This window comes from Austrofundulus limnaeus, unplaced genomic scaffold, assembly GCF_001266775.1.
Source record: "Austrofundulus limnaeus strain Quisiro unplaced genomic scaffold, Austrofundulus_limnaeus-1.0 Scaffold5, whole genome shotgun sequence".
In the NCBI taxonomy this organism is placed as follows: Eukaryota; Metazoa; Chordata; class Actinopteri; order Cyprinodontiformes; family Rivulidae; genus Austrofundulus; species Austrofundulus limnaeus.
This window is the reverse complement of record NW_013952407.1, coordinates 1,302,617-1,320,595: the sequence shown is the minus strand read 5'-3', so window position 1 is coordinate 1,320,595 and position 17,979 is coordinate 1,302,617. Positions and strand designations below refer to the sequence as shown.

General features: G+C 38.5%; 1 protein-coding gene across 1 annotated transcript in view; it reads right to left on the bottom strand.

Annotated features, from left to right (window-relative positions):
- The window catches only part of plekha7b (pleckstrin homology domain containing, family A member 7b), an 80,562-nt gene that overhangs the window by 34,575 nt on the left and 28,008 nt on the right, over nucleotides 1-17,979 (bottom strand). The window contains exons 4-11 of the mRNA XM_014026524.1: nucleotides 17,139-17,222; nucleotides 11,833-11,950; nucleotides 11,646-11,750; nucleotides 11,196-11,268; nucleotides 10,650-10,750; nucleotides 3,896-4,074; nucleotides 1,395-1,823; nucleotides 665-1,199 (exon numbers count right to left, since the gene is read on the bottom strand). Of these exons, the coding sequence (XP_013881978.1) occupies nucleotides 665-1,199; nucleotides 1,395-1,823; nucleotides 3,896-4,074; nucleotides 10,650-10,750; nucleotides 11,196-11,268; nucleotides 11,646-11,750; nucleotides 11,833-11,950; nucleotides 17,139-17,222 (1,624 nt within the window). The remainder of the gene's footprint in view (nucleotides 1-664; nucleotides 1,200-1,394; nucleotides 1,824-3,895; nucleotides 4,075-10,649; nucleotides 10,751-11,195; nucleotides 11,269-11,645; nucleotides 11,751-11,832; nucleotides 11,951-17,138; nucleotides 17,223-17,979) is intronic.

Here is a 17,979-nt window from a genome sequence, read left to right as displayed (position 1 = left end):
CACTCTAATATTTCGTTGGACTGCCTTTAGCTTTGATTACAGCTCACATACGCTGTGGCGTTGTTTGGATAAGCTTCTGCAATGTCACAACATTTATTTCCATCCAGTGTTGCAGTAATTTTTCACAAAGATCTTGCATTGATGATGTAGAGTCTGACCGCTTCTCCAGCACATCCCAAAGATTCTCAATGGACTCTGCGGAGCCAATRCATATGTGAAAACTATGTCTCATGCTCCCTGAACCACTCTTTCACAATAAGAGCCCTTTGAATCCTGGCATTGTCATCTTGGAATACGGCCGTGCCATCAYAGAAGAAACAATCCATTYATGGAATAACCTGGTCAGTCAGTTTATTCAGGTAGGCTGACCTCATTCTTTGAGCACAAACTGTTGTTGAACCTAGACCTGACCAACTGCAGCAGCCCCACATCATAGATCTTAGTTAAATCCAGGTGGACACTTTTTTTTTTCCAGGCAGTGTAGTTTAATTGTCTTTTTAGTCATGTATTTATTTATTTTTTTCTAAAGCTTTAGTTTTGAGGCTCAAAAATTTTATGGATTAACTAAGAACGTTGTTTTTGTAGGACAAATTCATTGTGATAAATAATTAATCACAAGTTGAAACCATCAGAAACACGAGTCTTCCTAATGTAGGTGCCCTACCTGAGAAATGTGGGAACAAATATTGCCAGGGGAGCTGGATCTGGTGAGGTCCCCAGGTCCCAGCTCATCCAGGGGTCTCACTGTGCGTCTGTCTGAAGGCGTGTGAGGCCTGCGCGGGGACAGGGGTTTGAAGGGCGACGGGGACGAAGGCGGCACTTCGCAGGGCGACGGAGGGACCGAGATGGAGCGTGGCATTTCCACGGTGACTCTGAAAGAGTCGGTGAAGTTGGAGCCGGTGTAGATGGGCGCGGTGGGGCTGCCGTGACGGAACTGCTGCCGCTGCTGCCACTCGTACAGCTGCCACACCATCCCTTCCTTGGAGGCCATCCGCTCGTCTGTGGACATGCGGAAGTGGCTCAGCCGGTCGTGGGCATACTTATAGTCACTGGGCAGGTTGCCTGAGGCTGGAGGGGAGCTGCTGCCTGACAGGAGACGGGGGGACTTTGGTAACGAGTGATAGGTGACGTCTGTTGTGCTGGATTTGGGCTTTAAAGGAGGAGTTCGCCGAGTGAGGTTGTACTCAGCAGAGGGAGTACTGAGATGGAGAAAGACATTAAAAACAAATTGATTTTGCTAACACATATAAAATAAAATACAGTACTTTAACCACAATGATGAAAAAAAGTGAAAAAGTGGTTCTCTTCTCTTCCACTAGATGGAGCCATTTACTCATGATGGTTCTATCATTCATGCTGATAAATTAGACAGTGATGGGTTTAAAGCGACTGACCTTTTTGTTGGGTCCCCTTTATGAACTTTGACCCACTGCTCCACCTGAGCCAGTGTATTCTTCCTCTGCACATGTTTGTCAGAGTCCATCCGGGAAACAAAACCCCTCTGATAAACAACGTTTCCGTTTTGCTCCGGCGGCAGAGCCACTTGAATCACAGTCTGCTGCCCGTCTTTGTGGGCGGCGCCACCGACAGAGTCCGGAGACAGTCTTCCTATTCTGTCCTGCGGGGTCGACTGAACAGACCTCCCGTGAATCTCCAACCCGTACCTCCCCTCGTCACCGTGAGCCAGTCTGATACCGTCCTCCTGAGCTCCTTCCCGCTCTGTCCTGTGAACACTTATGGGTTTAGGTAAGTTCTGAGGGACGTGGACGTGGTTCGTCTGTGGAACGGCTTGCTGAGCAGCTTTCTCTGGCTTCTCCACCTCTCTGTAAAAAAGTGACATAAAAAAACTGGATGTAAAAATGCATTACAATGTTACATAGAGCTCAAATGTTTTTTAAACAAGCTGAGGTATGGAAGTATGTTTGAGCAATGTGTTTTGTCCAAAGATGTGCATCAGTCCAACATATGACAATGGGAGACATATTCTCGAAGGTGACGTTTGGACTTTCTTTAAAGCCCAATAAAGGTAAACATTATGTTTTCTTGCCAAATAATTTATAAGCTTCAACTGGAATTACTAATTTCCCCTTTTCTTCTTGTTCTGATTCTATATTAGGACGTTATAGTTTTTGGAATAATCCATTGATTTTTTATTTTTTTTGTAAGCACCAAATCGTTCAGAAAAACTTAAAAACCGTAGCAGAATTTTATTTTATTTTTTATGGAAGCTGGAGGAGATCACTTTTTATAGTATAGTTTTTGTTTAGTTTTGTATTTGTCATTTGACACTTAGCCGAGTCTGTAACAAGGATAAACAATTGGAAATACGGTTGTACTGGTCTAAAAAAAATGGGTCTAAAAAAAGTAAGTTTCTCTTTTCCTTCCCACCATTGTGGTTATTGTTTAAATAAAAGTATTTTCTGAACATAGGCTACATTTTTTTTTCTGTTATGAGTTTAAGTGAATAAATTGCCGCTGCACTTGGAGGCACGCTGGGGGGGGATAAGAGCTTTGCTTGCAGCTAGAAGAAGTCTGTGTGTACCATTAAAAACAACTTTATACTTTTTTTCTTTGGGCTGCGTCTTTTGGCTTCAACCAAGCATTTTTATTAAATAGGAAACTAACTCATAGGCCAAAAAAAAGCTCTTTAAAAACAACCGTTGAAGGGATCAGCCCATCGATGGTTGATAAATTCATCCAATCACCCAAACTTACTTTGAAGTATTTAATCTTACAACCAACATCCACCGTTGACCTCTACATTTTATTCWGATTAAATATAGCACCATTCTTGAGACATGAAACAGTGAATAGTGAACACAATGGATGATTAATCCTGAGTGAACCAAGAAGTAATTTCTCCAAATATTAGCAAGATTACCTTCACATATAATCACATTCATTACATGATAACACCTCCAAGGACGTGCAGAGCAAAGAGAGAGATCCAATAAATTTCACTTCACACTAATTTATATTTTTCAGCAACAGGAGAGCTGAAGACCAGAGCTCCTAATGAGGAGTAAATCCTCAGAGAATTTTAATGACAGACAATTTGCCTTCATCAAATACCTCGCTGCAGCATGCCACAGTCTGTGATAGAACTCGCTATTAATTCATTTTTGTAAGTTTAAAAATGTAAGAATAAATAATAGCTGCATGTTTGCTAACTGAGGTATATGTTTTCATGCATGACAGTAAGTGAATGACCCATAAAAGTGTTTCACATAATAAAAGTTTAAATTTCAGGGGGCTGCAATGTTAAGAGAGACATTCAGCCACCCCAACTTAACAGAAAAATAAATCACTAAGACTGGCCTCTAGGGGGCAGTGTTGCACAAAACATTTAAAGCATGCAGTATGTCTGTCCCATCACAGAGGTCCAGATGCAGTTTGTGGTGCATTTACAACAGATGCAGCACTGCTGCAACGAAGACTGATAACTGGGGCGCCTTTCTGCAAACAACTGTTCAAAAGAAAACTGAACGTGAATTATTTTTCTAACTTGTCAAGTGGATCTAATAAACTACATTACAATATTTAACAAGCAAAGGACAGAAAACACATATTAGAGGCATTTTAGCTTTTCAAACCTTGTTAAAAAGGCTGTATCTATAATTAGAAATTGTGCATAAATATACATTAATTAAAATACTATCATTGCTTTTTGTAAAACACAAATTTCATTTGCTGTTCAAAAGGACACAAACTGAAAATGTTTATTTTTTTCTTTTATGCTGTAATTTTTCCCCTTTATGTTACTTCGTATAAAATATGTGTTGTTTCTTTTCTAATTAAAGATATTCAGTCCCAAAAAACAAGAACCGCTGCACTTTATGAACAAAACAAGGAGAAGCCCAACCAATTGGAAAAGTGAACTGCAAGCAAGACCAACCTCTTTACAGTGTGGCTCTGCTGCATTAGCGCAGCCTGGTTCATGGCCCGGATCCAGCCATTCATGTCCTCCTGTGTGTCCGCACTGAAGAAATACGTCCGCATCCCGCAGTGTTCTGCCTGCGAGCCAATCACAGAGTTCTTATTGTAGATGTAGGAGCGCATTCCAGTATGGCTCGCCTGTCAAAAAAGGGAGATATCGAGAGGTATGAGAGGTGAGATAAGATACTTTTGATTTTTTTTTTACTGAAGAGAAGATAAGGAGTGACAAACTTCCCTGAGAGCTGTCAACAGAGAGAAGTTTGCTTTATTAAATCAAGATGGGGAGCAAAGTGCTGCAGCAGAAACAATTTGTAGGTTTGCTGTTTCTGGGAAGGAAAAATATACAACATAGGTTACATCTTTCATTTTCCACTAAAATGTTGCATTCCCTTTAGCAAACAGAACGTAGAAGYAACAGTCATACTTGGTAATATGATTTACGGTTGGGGGATCCATTTACGCCTTTCAGGGTACACACAGCAAATAGACAAAAAGCTTCATTGTGCAGAATTTCCCAAGTCATTCAATATTTACAAGAACGCCATTTTATTGCAACTATTGTTTTTACTTAAATGTAACTTGTACATATTCTGTGCATAGTTTTTATTTTCTATCATACAGAAAAGGAAGAACAAAGTACTGTAAACCCTGCGTAGTTTCATTACAATGTATCATTTATCCATGTTTTCTCTTGGTTATTTCACATCATACTTTACACTATTTTATTATTCTGAAACAAAGAGCAGGGTTTTTATAGGTTCAGCACATTAGGCTTTATAAAAGGGTGCAAGAAGGAAAGCATTTAATGTATTTTAAGGACACACTGCACATTCATCATACATACTGCAAGGACAAAACACCTCCTATAATAATAATAATAAAGCCCTTTCACTGCAATGAATAATTGACTTGGTGATTTTCATGTTTTTTTTTTTTTTGTTGTTGTAAACTGGAATGTCAGAACTGAATCTGAGTTTGCTTGAAGAGATCCCCGATTAGTTGTAACATTAGACTTTATTTGATAAACATTTATTTTAGCAGTAAAATAAAGACTGTAAAAATACTGTAGGATGTTCAGTTTTTATCATTTTTAAGCTAAAAGTTAAAAAATTTATTACACGGACAGGGCCATTTTATTTACATGCAAAGCATTCTGGGTAAATGATGACGTGGATAGGTCCTTGGTGCGAGGCTGCTAGCGAGCTATATCCACACTGAAGGTTAATCTCYGACAATATCTGACAATTGGCTCTTTTAAATGAAACCAGAGAGCGTTGACAGAGAGGAGAAGGTAGAAATGACTCAGTCTGTAACTGAAAATATAGATGGAGGACAACAGAGCTGCTTCATGGAAGAAGAACCTCABCTTAGCCTGTTAGCTTTAGCGTTAGCCCCAAAGCTATCACCATATATGTATTAGCTCAGTGCTACACATTCTCCTCTTGTCGCTGAGGTCCTCCATCCACATGACAGAGAGGGGAACACAAAATGACTCAACCTGCAACTGAAAATATGGATGGAGGACGTCAGTTTAGCTTGTTAGTTTGTCACGCTAGAGCCAAGCTAATATAAGGCAATATAGTGTCAGCGCTAGCGCGAAGGCTAACAGACTAAGCTGAGGTTCTTCTTCCATGAAGCAGCTCTGTTGTCCTCCATCTATATTTTCAGTTACAGGCTGAGTCATTTCTACCTTCTCCTCTCTGTCAACGCTCTCTGGTTTCATTTAAAAGAGTCGATCATCAGATATTGTCCAAGATTAACCTTCAGGGTGGATATAGCTCGCTAGCAGCCTCGCACCTATGACCTATCCACGTCATCATTTACCCAGAATGCTTTGTGTGTAAATAAAATGGCTCCGTCCATGTTGAAATATATTTTTAAAAATTTACAAAACTAAACATCCTACAGTATTTTTACAGTATTTATTTTACAGTTAAAATAAATGTTTATCAAATAAAGTTGAATGTTACAACTAATCAGGGATCCCTTTTAAAGGAAAAATTATCAACTATTGAGGTTCATTATTTCTCAAAACAACCAACTGACAGCAATCATTCTATAATTTATTTATTACTTTAAGTTTCTAAGTCAGCCCTTCCTCAATATAAAGCCATCATATCATCATAAACAAAACATTTGTGCATCTGTTGTTGACAAACAATACTAAACTATTGCATGTATGGCATGGGACGAACTGCTGATGGCAACATACATTCGATGAACTTCAAGGAATGTAGAAAAGAATGGGGGGAAATAAAGACCAATCACGCCCACCAATAATGAAGAAAAGCAATAAGTGATATGCAGCTTGACGAGACAATTACCAGAGCTGCGTAGAGTAATACAGTCAGCAATACAGTCAGAACTGGAAAAATAGGCATAATGGGAAATGAATTGCTTAATACATACAGTATCTGGGCTTCTGAGTGTGTTCCCTTCCACACTGCAGAAATATTGAATCTGAAGTGAATCAATGGCCACCGCCTGTTTGCATAAACAGAAGGTGTTGTCTTAAAGAATTAAGGGACAAGTTATGTCCTGCACTGCATACGCAATTTTCTGGGTCAGATTTGCCCACATTTTAACACAAACCTATGAGCAGTTATGTATGCATGTGTTCCAACTGCATGGAATAAACAAAATAAAAGTTTATAAAACCATTAAAAATCAGATCAACTCTGGCATTGTCTGCAGGTGACTTACTGTAGCCATGCCTGTTTATGATTCGATGCATATTCGAAAACCGCACACTCGAGCCACCATGAGCAGAAATGAGGTGAGGATGGTGATCTACCGATGAGTCTAAAGTAAAATCAAATACCTATTCATGCAAGACAGGAAGCCTGTGTGACTCAGGACGGCCGCCCGCAGAGACCAGTACTCACTCCGCCCACGCAAACACACCAGGTCACAATGGAAGGCAATTGACCAACAGGGAATGAGAGAAACACAGTGAGATGAGCAAAAACAGGAGAACAGAAAGCAACAGGAAGTTACAGCTGATCAGAGGTGACTCAAATAGAAAAAAAAAACGATATGACTCCATCTGTGGTATTCTGGCATCACAAAAACAAAAATGGGTAACAGAGCAGCAATGTAGGTATTTCAATACTTTACTAAAGCTCTCAGATTGACAAATTCATCTGCCTAGACGTAATCATGCTCTTATAGCAATATCATACATTTAAAGTCCCTCAAATCTATGGAGCAGACTCTTTAATGCATGATGGCTCAAAAAGAGTCGAAGAACGAAGAGTCGAAAAACATTGGTGGAGCTCTTCAAAACAGGGTGATACAGCAGAACCATGGCTCATTATCTAATCTAATCTTAATATTTCCCCATTTATCAAAAGGGAGGAGACAGTGAACAGGCTGAAGGGAAGATTAATACTCCAAGAGGAGCAATTATCATGCAAATTCTATTGTAAGGTCATAAAGTGCAGGAGCTACATACCACCCAAGCACACACACACATATTCACACTGCGTACACACTGACACGTTTCCACGCTCAATCCAAGCACAACAAAGTACAACGGAGCTGAAAGAGTTGCAACAGAGCGCCCCGGAGCTGCAGTGGTGCATCAACCATTCAGGCACTACTGTTCCCTGCAGCAGTCTGTGTTTCTACAAAAGATACTGTCCTCCGGCAGAATTCACAAATAGATCATTTAATGTCTGCAAGTCAAATTAATAGGGTACGATTTTAGGTGAAAGTGATAAAATTATGTTGTAACGTACTGTCACTGCAAGAAATAAGATTTTCCTTATTAGGAATAGAAAAAATGTTAGTGCAACTTGACTTGAACAGCAACGCCTGACATATTACACGTATTATTTTTTATTAAACAAAATCTAGATCACATTGTGGACAAAAACAGCAGCCTTGACAGGTTTTCAAAATGCATCTGAACAGATCACAAGACTTGTGGAACAATGTCCTTTAGGTATGGAGAGAGGAAGAGAAGAAGAGTGGAGTTGTTTGCTCGTAATGTTCAGCATCACATTTGGCAAAAGACCAACAGCAAATCAGCACAGACACCTACAACCAACTGTCGATCATCAACTCCTCTATGTACAGGAAGTAGTCTGAATTCAAATATCAGGCCATCTGTGGGACGACTGAAGCTGGGCTAACATGCAACATAAAAATCCTAAACACATCAGCCAAACTGATAAATTTATATATAAAAAAACTACAATAAGATTTGAGACTCTACAATCATTTTAATGATGGGATTTCTTTAACACCATTGCTACATCAGGAGATTGTATAATTCCAATTCTAAAAGCTGAAAATTAGTTTTCTTTTTTTGTTAAAATACATAAAACTTTAGAACTAAGACAGTTTGAACTTACATGCATCACAACTGAAAGTTGCTAATCAAGATTTGGTCACAGATCAAAGATTAAACAATTTGCAAATTGTTTTAAAAGACTGAAAGACTTCAACACTAACTCAGTTCACCTGTTTGTATGAAGCATTTGATGCGGATTAAACAATCTGCAATATGACATGATCATCAACTTCCTAGCTAATCATTGTAGTGCAAAATACAGCTACAGATGTAAAATAATTGTTAAAATATCGAAGTAAAATAGCAGGGTATGATTTAAAAATGTTTATTAATCAGTCCTTTTTTCGTAAAGTAAAAACTTCCATCATGTCTTACTTTTTTCTTCATCTAACTTTCTCACAGTTAGTGTTTTGTATTATTTTTCCACATAAGGACATTAGGATGAATGAAATGATTAATTATGGTTGTAATATTTAATCAAAAACTGATATGTTGATCACAAATAGAAATGGGACTGATCCAATCCAGTATCAATATTGGGTTCTGATACAAACATAATTAATGGATCGGAATTTTCCAAACCAATCTGGGGAGATTTCCGATCCATGAGCCYTGTCGGTGCTATTTGTCTGATGAAAGGACTCTGCTAGCTGGCTGCTAACTGTGGAACGAATTTCCTGAATGGAGGCAAATCTCAATGAGACCGAAGTAATGAGATACACACACGCACACATATGTTTGCCCAGCTATACATTTGGGGACATTCCATTGACTTCCATTACATTTCTACAGCCTAACCCTGACCACAAACCCTAAGGCTAACCTCACAGGTACCTACCTGACCCTAAAACTAACCTAAACTCAATTCACACCTTAGTCCTAAACCCAACCCACCAATGGCATTTAAACCAAATGGGGACTCGACTTTTTTCCCCAAATGCACCAGTTGTCCCCAAAGGTAGGATTTTTGTCTTAAAATTGCCCCCAAATGTCACCAGAAACACCCCCCCACACACACACACACACACACACATTCACACCTGTTCCACAGTTTGCAGCCAGCTAGCAGGTGAGCAGCTTTGTGGCTAAAGCAACTTTTCAACACATCACTCTGTGTGTTTAAAAGTAGACTTCAAACTATTCATCACTTTTTAAATTGTGTGGATAGATTGAAGTAAAACCAGAGTTATGATAACGGTTATCAAACATATTTTTTTTTGTTTCGCTTTTTTTTTTTTGTAAATGATCATTTTGCAAAATGTTGTTGCAGCGCGACGCAACAAGAAACATGGGCAGACTCGTGGCGAATACACTGCAACTCCTAAATCAGTCTCAGCCTTTCTTCAAGCTGAACAAACTTCCTGAGCAAATCTCCTCCTTTCTGTCCTTTCTGACTGAAGCATAAAGATTTTTGTCAAGCATCAAAACATTCTGCAGCAGGAGGAAGAAAAAGATGCTAACTTTGAATGAAGTTTGGTGGCGATGGAGAGCAGAGTGATGAAATCTGTGAAATCTGTCATATTTAGCTGGTTTGGATTTTATAATTAAGGTGTAGTTGTGTGTTTAGTATTTAGTTTAGTCAGTTTCAGTGTGTTTGAGTGAAAAGTCAATTTTTGAAAGTGAAACTGCAGCTTCTGTTTGATAGGGTTGGGCATGATCGTATCGTGTGCAATTAATTGTAAGAAAAACAATCAATTACTTTTTGGCACTTAACGATTAATGCCAGCAGGCAGACTGACTGGGGTTTACTCCGATCAGTCCGCTCGGTGCTCCTCTCCGCTTCAAATATGACGAATATTAAAAATAAAGTTCTGTAATTTATTTATCTATCAACACAATTTAAAATATAATGTACAGCCTGAACTCTGTAATTTTCACACAATTTGGAACAGATTTTTACAAAGAGCAAATCTTGCCCACTAAATTGGTCATGTGACTACAAATTCAGGCTGTCCAGGGACTCCAGGGGATTAATCGTCAAATTAATCGTTATCGGCTAAACACCACTCTTAATCGTGATTAATTTTTTTGCCAATATTGCCCAAGCCTACTGTTTGAGGAGGATGGAGATTTGCTAAATTTCTTCACATTGTTATGAATATAACTAGTTATATATTTGTAATCTAAATTATATAAAATCAACAATAACGTAATAATATTTAATAAATCGTGATGATTATGACTAGGATGATGATGATAATAATAATAATAATAATAATAATAATAATAATAATCGGATAGAGCATGCCTAATCACAAGTGCATCTTATAAAAATATCTTGACTTCAGAGATACAACCAGCTGTTCAAAGAAAAATAAGAATGTCAAATAAATTTAGCATAAAAAAATTTAATGAAAGCTACCTGGCACATAATAACATCTTAAATAAATCTGTTTCAGTGCCATCTTTGTGTTACCTTGAAAGCATATTTGCGGTTTATGTGGTCTTCAGGCTCAACTGGTGCAATGACATAACTTGGCAAAGGGATGCTACCGAGCACTGTTTCTTCTCTGCTGTCTGTGAAACAAGAAAACACACACATACACACACAAATAAAGACAAAGGCACAGTTACACACGTTCAAAACAATACCTAACACTGCTGAGCTATGCTATAATGTTTACGAGCAACGACGTGTCTACAAACAGCAGGGAAATGAGTGAGGCATAATTCATGGATGACTCTTGTCTCTTCAAAGCCATGTGGCAGCAGGTGGCATGATGGGGCATGTGGTTTATCTATTATTCAGGATGATTAATAGAGGAGAGGAGAGGTAGATTCCATAGCAACACAAGCAGAGATTAAACCCTACAATATAAAGCTCAACTTAATAACATAGGAAAGGTTAGAGTCAGTGAAAGCCTGGGAGTCATTACTCTAAAGGAGGAGAGGAGATCACAGAAGGTCTGTGTGGTTTATTTTAGGATCACACTCTGACCAAATGCACTTTCTGCACACTCACCTTTGTAGTAAAACAAGCAGTAGTCTGACAAAACAAACCACTTCCGTTTCCACAGTCGCATTCCAGAGCTGTCCTGGAGGTGAAGGGGGGAGAAGTAGCACAAAGTGTATTTAGAAATCTCCCTCGCCGGAGCGCATTTTAATTCTCGTCTCAATTAAAAAGGGGAGTTTGGGAATCGCACGCTCATTAGCCCAAGTGGAGGGAGGGAGGGTGCATCATGTCAGAACAATAACATGATGTCACGTTTGGCACGAAGCAGATTCTTCATTTTGTTCAACGCTGTCGTATTTTTCCGAGGTAATGTAAATAAAAGTACAGGCAATCCAAAACTTGCGTTTTTGTCGAACATCAGATTAAGTGAAAGATAAGCTTTGACTGATTTATCCACATTATTTTAAATGTGCTAACTGTTTAATCTAGCTAAAGAGGAGGAGAGGAACCTCAGCTCACCTGTTTGTAGAGCCAACCTCTTACTACTACTGGGATGTTCAGGTTTCTTTTAATAGCATGATCCCTCTTGCCAAAGCTGTGTACTTTCCCAGTTCCTCTGGAGCTCTGCAGGGAATCAAAGAAAGCCCTCATTCAGTAAACTGTGGTGACTTTCCACAAGCACCTAGATTAGAGAACCGATGCTTACCTTTGACCCTGAGGCGACATCCACTGCACCGGAGGTCACAGCCTTGGAGGATTCTGTGACCATGCTGGGAGACCTCTGATTGGCTGCGGACTTGGACATACGGGACTCTACCCTGCTGCTGAGAGGTGAAAGATGATCAGTAACACAGAAGAGATAAAATTGAAGTTCTTTCTTTTCTCCTGCTGWGACAGGCTGTGAAACACAGAGCAGATCTGTGCTGAGCTTTCAGATATAAAGGATGTGACCGTTTCCTGCAACCAACATGAGCTTTCTCACAGCCAATGGTTTTGCAGTGAATGCGCCAAAGAGTGGAAACAGCACTCTAGTAATACTTTCCCTGACCTCATAGCACACATCTTAAACACACACCAAAAGCAATGCAAATCAAATATTAGCACATATTTGCGTACTTGTTGGACAAATCAAATATCAACATAAAACATATATTACTCTTTTTTTTTTCAAGGTTCAAACAAAATCATTCTGAAAATAATACATCACAGACTGTTCAGCTGAAAGGTTGGGCTTGGCTTTTTGTATTGCAGATTTCTTTTTGAGTTATTAAACCACAGCTATGATTATTCCTCATTGGTATTTCTTCCATTTATGTTTGCTCAAGTAATTTTCCATTTCATAACAGTCAGTAGACTCCCTCCTTTTTTTAAGACAGTTTGTGATCTAACACAAAATTCTGGTGGATAAAAGGAGACATGAGGCTTTTATTTATTTATTTATTTATTTTACATTTAAATTACTCAGTTGGGGTCTATAGAAAGTGGAACTGCAATGCTTTGGTTTGAATTCCTCCTTATTGTAACTCCACAATTCCCCCTTTCACCCCTTTTCTGAGGTGTGTCTCAGATCAACTTGTTGTCAGGCTGTCTCTTTAAATACAATCACCCTGCCTCCCTCCAACTTCCATTCCAGTTTGATAGAGCGATTTATGACTATACAGCGGCACAGAAACGTTTTATTTACAAGTTAATTCAAAGGGGTAATATTATGTGTTTCTCATACAGTATTTAAATTCTATACCATAATAAAGTATCTATGTCACCTTCAGTTGTTATTAAAATGTTGTTTATATGTTAAAATAGAAAATAAACCTGACTTTTCATCATATCTGTTTCTAAACACCTTGAAATTGGCCTCTGTCTCTTTAAGAACCTCCTTCTGCTTGTGCCCCACCCATTTCAGCACTGGGTGGGTGTGTGTGCTCTGTGATCAGGAAGCTCAGCTTGGAGACACAGCCCAGAGGAGGAGCTGATCCCAAAAGGCGGTTCTAGGCCCAACCGGTCATTTCTGCTCCCCTGCCTGGCTGCCTCAGGACACTACAGGATTTCTCAAACATGCATGAATGAGTCAAAGCAAGGCTTTTGGCATACTGTATTTTTGATGAGAGGATAACATTATAACATAATGTAAAACTCAAAAAAGTTGATTTTACATGATATTGCCCAAAGAGAGGAGAATGGAGACGACAAATTGTAGTAGGTGGGTCCATACATTATTTGTCAATTACGTCACAAATAATTTGACGTAATAGTTCAGAAAACATCATAGAAAATAAAAGAATGCWGAACGGGTTGAAAATTTTTACCCAAACAAAATATAATGATATCTAAACAGCACCAGAAAAGACTGAATTCCATTTTTTATTTTTGCACAACTGGAGACTCCAAGTACACAACAAAATGGATTTAATAGCTATAAAAGTAGATTTTGCATAATAGGCTCCCTTTAAATGCAGAAGTACACTGTGATAGATTTTTTATAATTACATGATCATAAGTAATTTTTATTTTTAGTCGATATTAGTAACTCAGAAATTAAAATGTTTGCAATCTGCTTTTCCTTTTTTGTGATGATGCTCAGGCAGCACATTAACTTTCAAAGCTGTGTCTGAAGTTCATTGGAGCTTTACTTGCTGTCATTTATTACTTTTTTCCCATTTCAGACAAAAAGTAATGTCAGCACTTTAGCTATGACTAATAACTTCTGAAAAACCACTTGAAGTAACAAATAGTTGCATGTGGCCTCATGAGTCAACAGCATATGTTACTGTCAGAATTACAAGTAAATAACAGAACTTATGAAAAAAAGCTAGATGCCTTTTTTTAAGCACCCACGTTACGTTATTCACAGAACAGCCACCAACAACTTGTTTTGAAATACTGGGTATAATTGTTGCAGTTTTACATAATGTTACATCACATTTTTTCAAAGACTTGCATCAGACGCTCTAAACAAAAAACTTGATTAAAATCAGAGCAATGACAATAAATAGGTGCAAGTATGCTAATGACCGACAACACTCCCTTTATGCTGCATTGTGTTCAGTAAACCTTATGTTTAGTGGGTAATAAATGTGTGGGAAACAGGAGAAATAAACCTTGAAATTAATCTTCTACCCTACAAGAACTACTCCTAATTTGATAAAGAAAGGAGTTAATAAAACAAAGCATGTTGCTATTTCCCGCCCCCTTGGTGTACTCCTAGGCTTAATCTACGAAGAAGGTAGGGATGCTCGTCAAACAATAGGGAAAAAACACCAGCAGAATAAAGAGGACATAAAAACCTGAAACAACACAGGAATCCAACCTGCAGTCACTCTGAACTCACAGCTTGGACTAAGGCCAGCTTTTTTACAGGATATGTCTGTCGTATCAAGAGGACGCTGCTGTTTTATGTGAAGCTTTCATACTGTTTACCACCATGGTCATTGAAACAGTTCCCCAGGAGATTTGTTGTGGCATGTGGAAGAGCAGAGCTATATTTCATGTAGTGCGGCGCAGAAAGGGGAAAGTCACAGTGCTCCGATTTCCTGCTTGTCTTGCTATGATGGAAACAGAAGTATACTGTACTTGACATTTTTAAACCCTTTTGGGTGCTGTGTGTACATGAGAAGAGATAATTAATTGATCACAACATAATAATCTATAAAAAAGTCGAAGACTTCAGGCCATTAAAAACGCTAGCTGATCGACCTCTCTGAGAAAAGGCCCTCTTGATGCTCCTTCCTGCTTTCAGGCTGTCCTCATTCTAATCCAAACCTCCAGAGAGTACCCTGACTTTCTCTTTATACTAAAGTCATTCATAGAGGATACCCATAAAGTTAATACTTTATTTAGAACAAATCCCATAATATCATCATACTAAAGAGGGGCTAAATACCAACATTATGCTTTTGTATCAGGCAAACATAAACCTGTTGTTGTGGAAAAGTAAATTATTATCATGAACTAAAAGTCAGAAATCTGTGCCTCTTTTAATCATACATTTAATATTGTCCTCAGACGCCAAACCCTAAGTAATTTTTAGGGTTTGTTATAAACAGTGTACTGTAAAAACTTGCAACACTTAAATAAGCTAGACTGTAATTTTGTTCAACATTTAGATTTAAGAGTAACAAGCTGAATTATTGACGAAGGGGGTATTATGATTTTCCAGGCACATAGTTCAATTATATACCCCAATCAAGTAACTATGTTACCTTCAGTTGTTCTAAAAATGCTGTATATATCAAAAATAAATTTGACTTTGCATCAGATTGTATCTAAACATCTTGAAGAACCTCCTGCCATTTCTGACATTCCCACTTCAGCACATCTTCACAGCCATGCTTCAGGGGAGGGGTGCTCTGTGGGATGGAAGCTCGGCTACAGACTGAGCTCCAGGAAGGAACTTTGTACAAATAGGTGGAGCTTTGTACAAGCAAGCGTTTAGTCAGCTCCAAATGGCTACCACAGGAGATTCAAGGATTTCTCAAAGCAACACTCTGGGTAGGTTTTTGACAAGGGAATGACATTATAACATGATGTAAAGCTCAAAAAGCCAATTTTGCATAACACCCCCCTTTTAAAAGTACTTGTTCTCATTCAAAATGCCCTGATACCCAGAACTGATACCAATTTTTTGCGTGGACATTTGCTCACATTATAAATGTGACCTTCATTCATCTCCAGTGTGAACGCTTTATACCATCAATGTGACTAGTAACTGTAGTATTAGTATTCCTACTCTGTTTGAAAAAAACTAGTATCTGGACGTCTCTAATCAAATACAATCAGACTATTTTAAATCCCTGCAGATTCAAAGTTTCACAAATTTGATGYCAAAGTTGAAAATAGTGCGAGCCTCAAAAATGTCACAATCCTTCGGGGGTAAACAAATTCAGGTAACATGAGAAGTAGTGTTTTTAGATGGTGTTGGAAAGAGTAGCTTACATGTAAGTAAGTCTATTTATTCAATCTTAACTTCACACTTGAGCAGAAAGTTAGAATAAAAGCCAAAGTGTGTACCCTTCAGTACAATGTTACTAAAACCTTGTTACACTTTGAAAGAACATGTATATAAAGTATAGGGTAAGAAGGTTTACAGTGCTAAAAATGCAAGAGAAGTTTTGAACTCTGGATGSTTTACAAATCCAAGGCTTATCAGAGCTGAACTAAGGATAAAGGTGATTTTCAAGATATAAAATTCAGTGTASACTGCAGATGGATCCCATCAATCAGTTAGTTGTTCTCACACAACAGCTTTATAACACTGGGAATAGAGACCATGTACTCATTTCTTTTTATGCTTCTGCTCAAAGTAGAGTCTTTGCTGTGCACGATGGTATCACACGAGACAACTTAAATACGATCAGACACCTGCTGCCTCGAACTGTGCGCTAAACCTGCCACYCAGCTCTGATTGCTTTGCAGGATGAGATTCACACGGCAACATAAAGTCACTATAAATCCCTCCACCATGCCAGGATGGAACATATGGTCATGAATGTAAACAAGGCAATGCTGCTTTTCTAGTTCATTTCTTCAAACATTCCAGCAATTCCCAACAAAATCAGCAAAAGCAATTGCGTTTTTGACTTCAGAGAAACAACTGTGATGGAAAAAGCACTAAGTACCATTATAATCAAGACAACATTTGCACTTTTGGGCAGACTGATGAGTCAGATTCATTAGACCAGATATGAACATACCCAAAAGCAATTGCAGGTTTCAGATGTGTCATTACCATAGAGACTACTCTGGTAATAAGGAGATGAACAAAGCTAATAAGCCTCCAGGACCCAAATTTGCTATCATGTTTTTTGCAGTTATACTGTTAAAGAAGGGATTAAATTCAGCCTGATTAGAAAAGTGGGTGCCTGCATGTATACCCTGACTATGACTGGAGCTGATTTTACTCAAATACTGTATTTATTGATAAAACAGACCCCTTCTATATTCTTACGTTTAAACATCCATCACATGTTCATGCAATAATTATTTTATCATCATGCAGCACAGAGATCAGCTCACCTGTCTTGTAATGTGTATTCGATGTTATCAGGTGAAATCTGTCCTGTCACAGGATGTCGAAATGAGGTGGTCTTCAGGTTGTGGCTGCAGCAAAGAGAAAGAAACACATGAATAATGCATAATGTCAGCAACCATACTCCTGCCTGATCTACCCCGTGCTTTTGCCTTTTGTTTTTTCAATTGTTCAGTTTGTCTGCACTTCCACATTGTTTCTTTAAGCTCACAGTGATGCGTCAGTCGACAGTAAAACAATCTATGAGAGCGCAGCAGGCAGTCACAGCTCATATTCTTTTACACAAAGTTCGAAGCTCAGCAATCTTCCTCATCCAGCCCACTGGCCTTTATTGATTTCAGCTGGATGGGGCCATTCATTGCTTTAACTGGAGCAGAAATGCATGTTCCTGTCACATGGCAGAATAAGAACTGGTAGCCAGTGATGCTGTTGGTGAAAAGACTCAGATACAAAATGACTTCATTAGAGTCATCTGTTAGCAAATGATATTATGTTCAAGTCTTTTACGTCACCAAATTACAAAATATGTCATTAAATATACTGTCATTCATTAGACAAAAATTATTCATGACTGAATTATGTGTTTAGAAAGAGTTAGATATTATTATATAACACTCAACAGGATTTGGCTTCAGTTGTAAAGATTTATCTTGATTTGTCTGTGTTATGGCAATATTTATTTAACAACAGAGACAGAAATACGCTGGTCAAGAATGAAGGTACTCCATGGGATGATCAGCTGAGTTTTATTGCAACAACAGGAAACACAGAGAACGTGGCCTGTCTCTGTGCCTCTCTGTCAGTCTCTCCACACTGCTCACTGTCTAA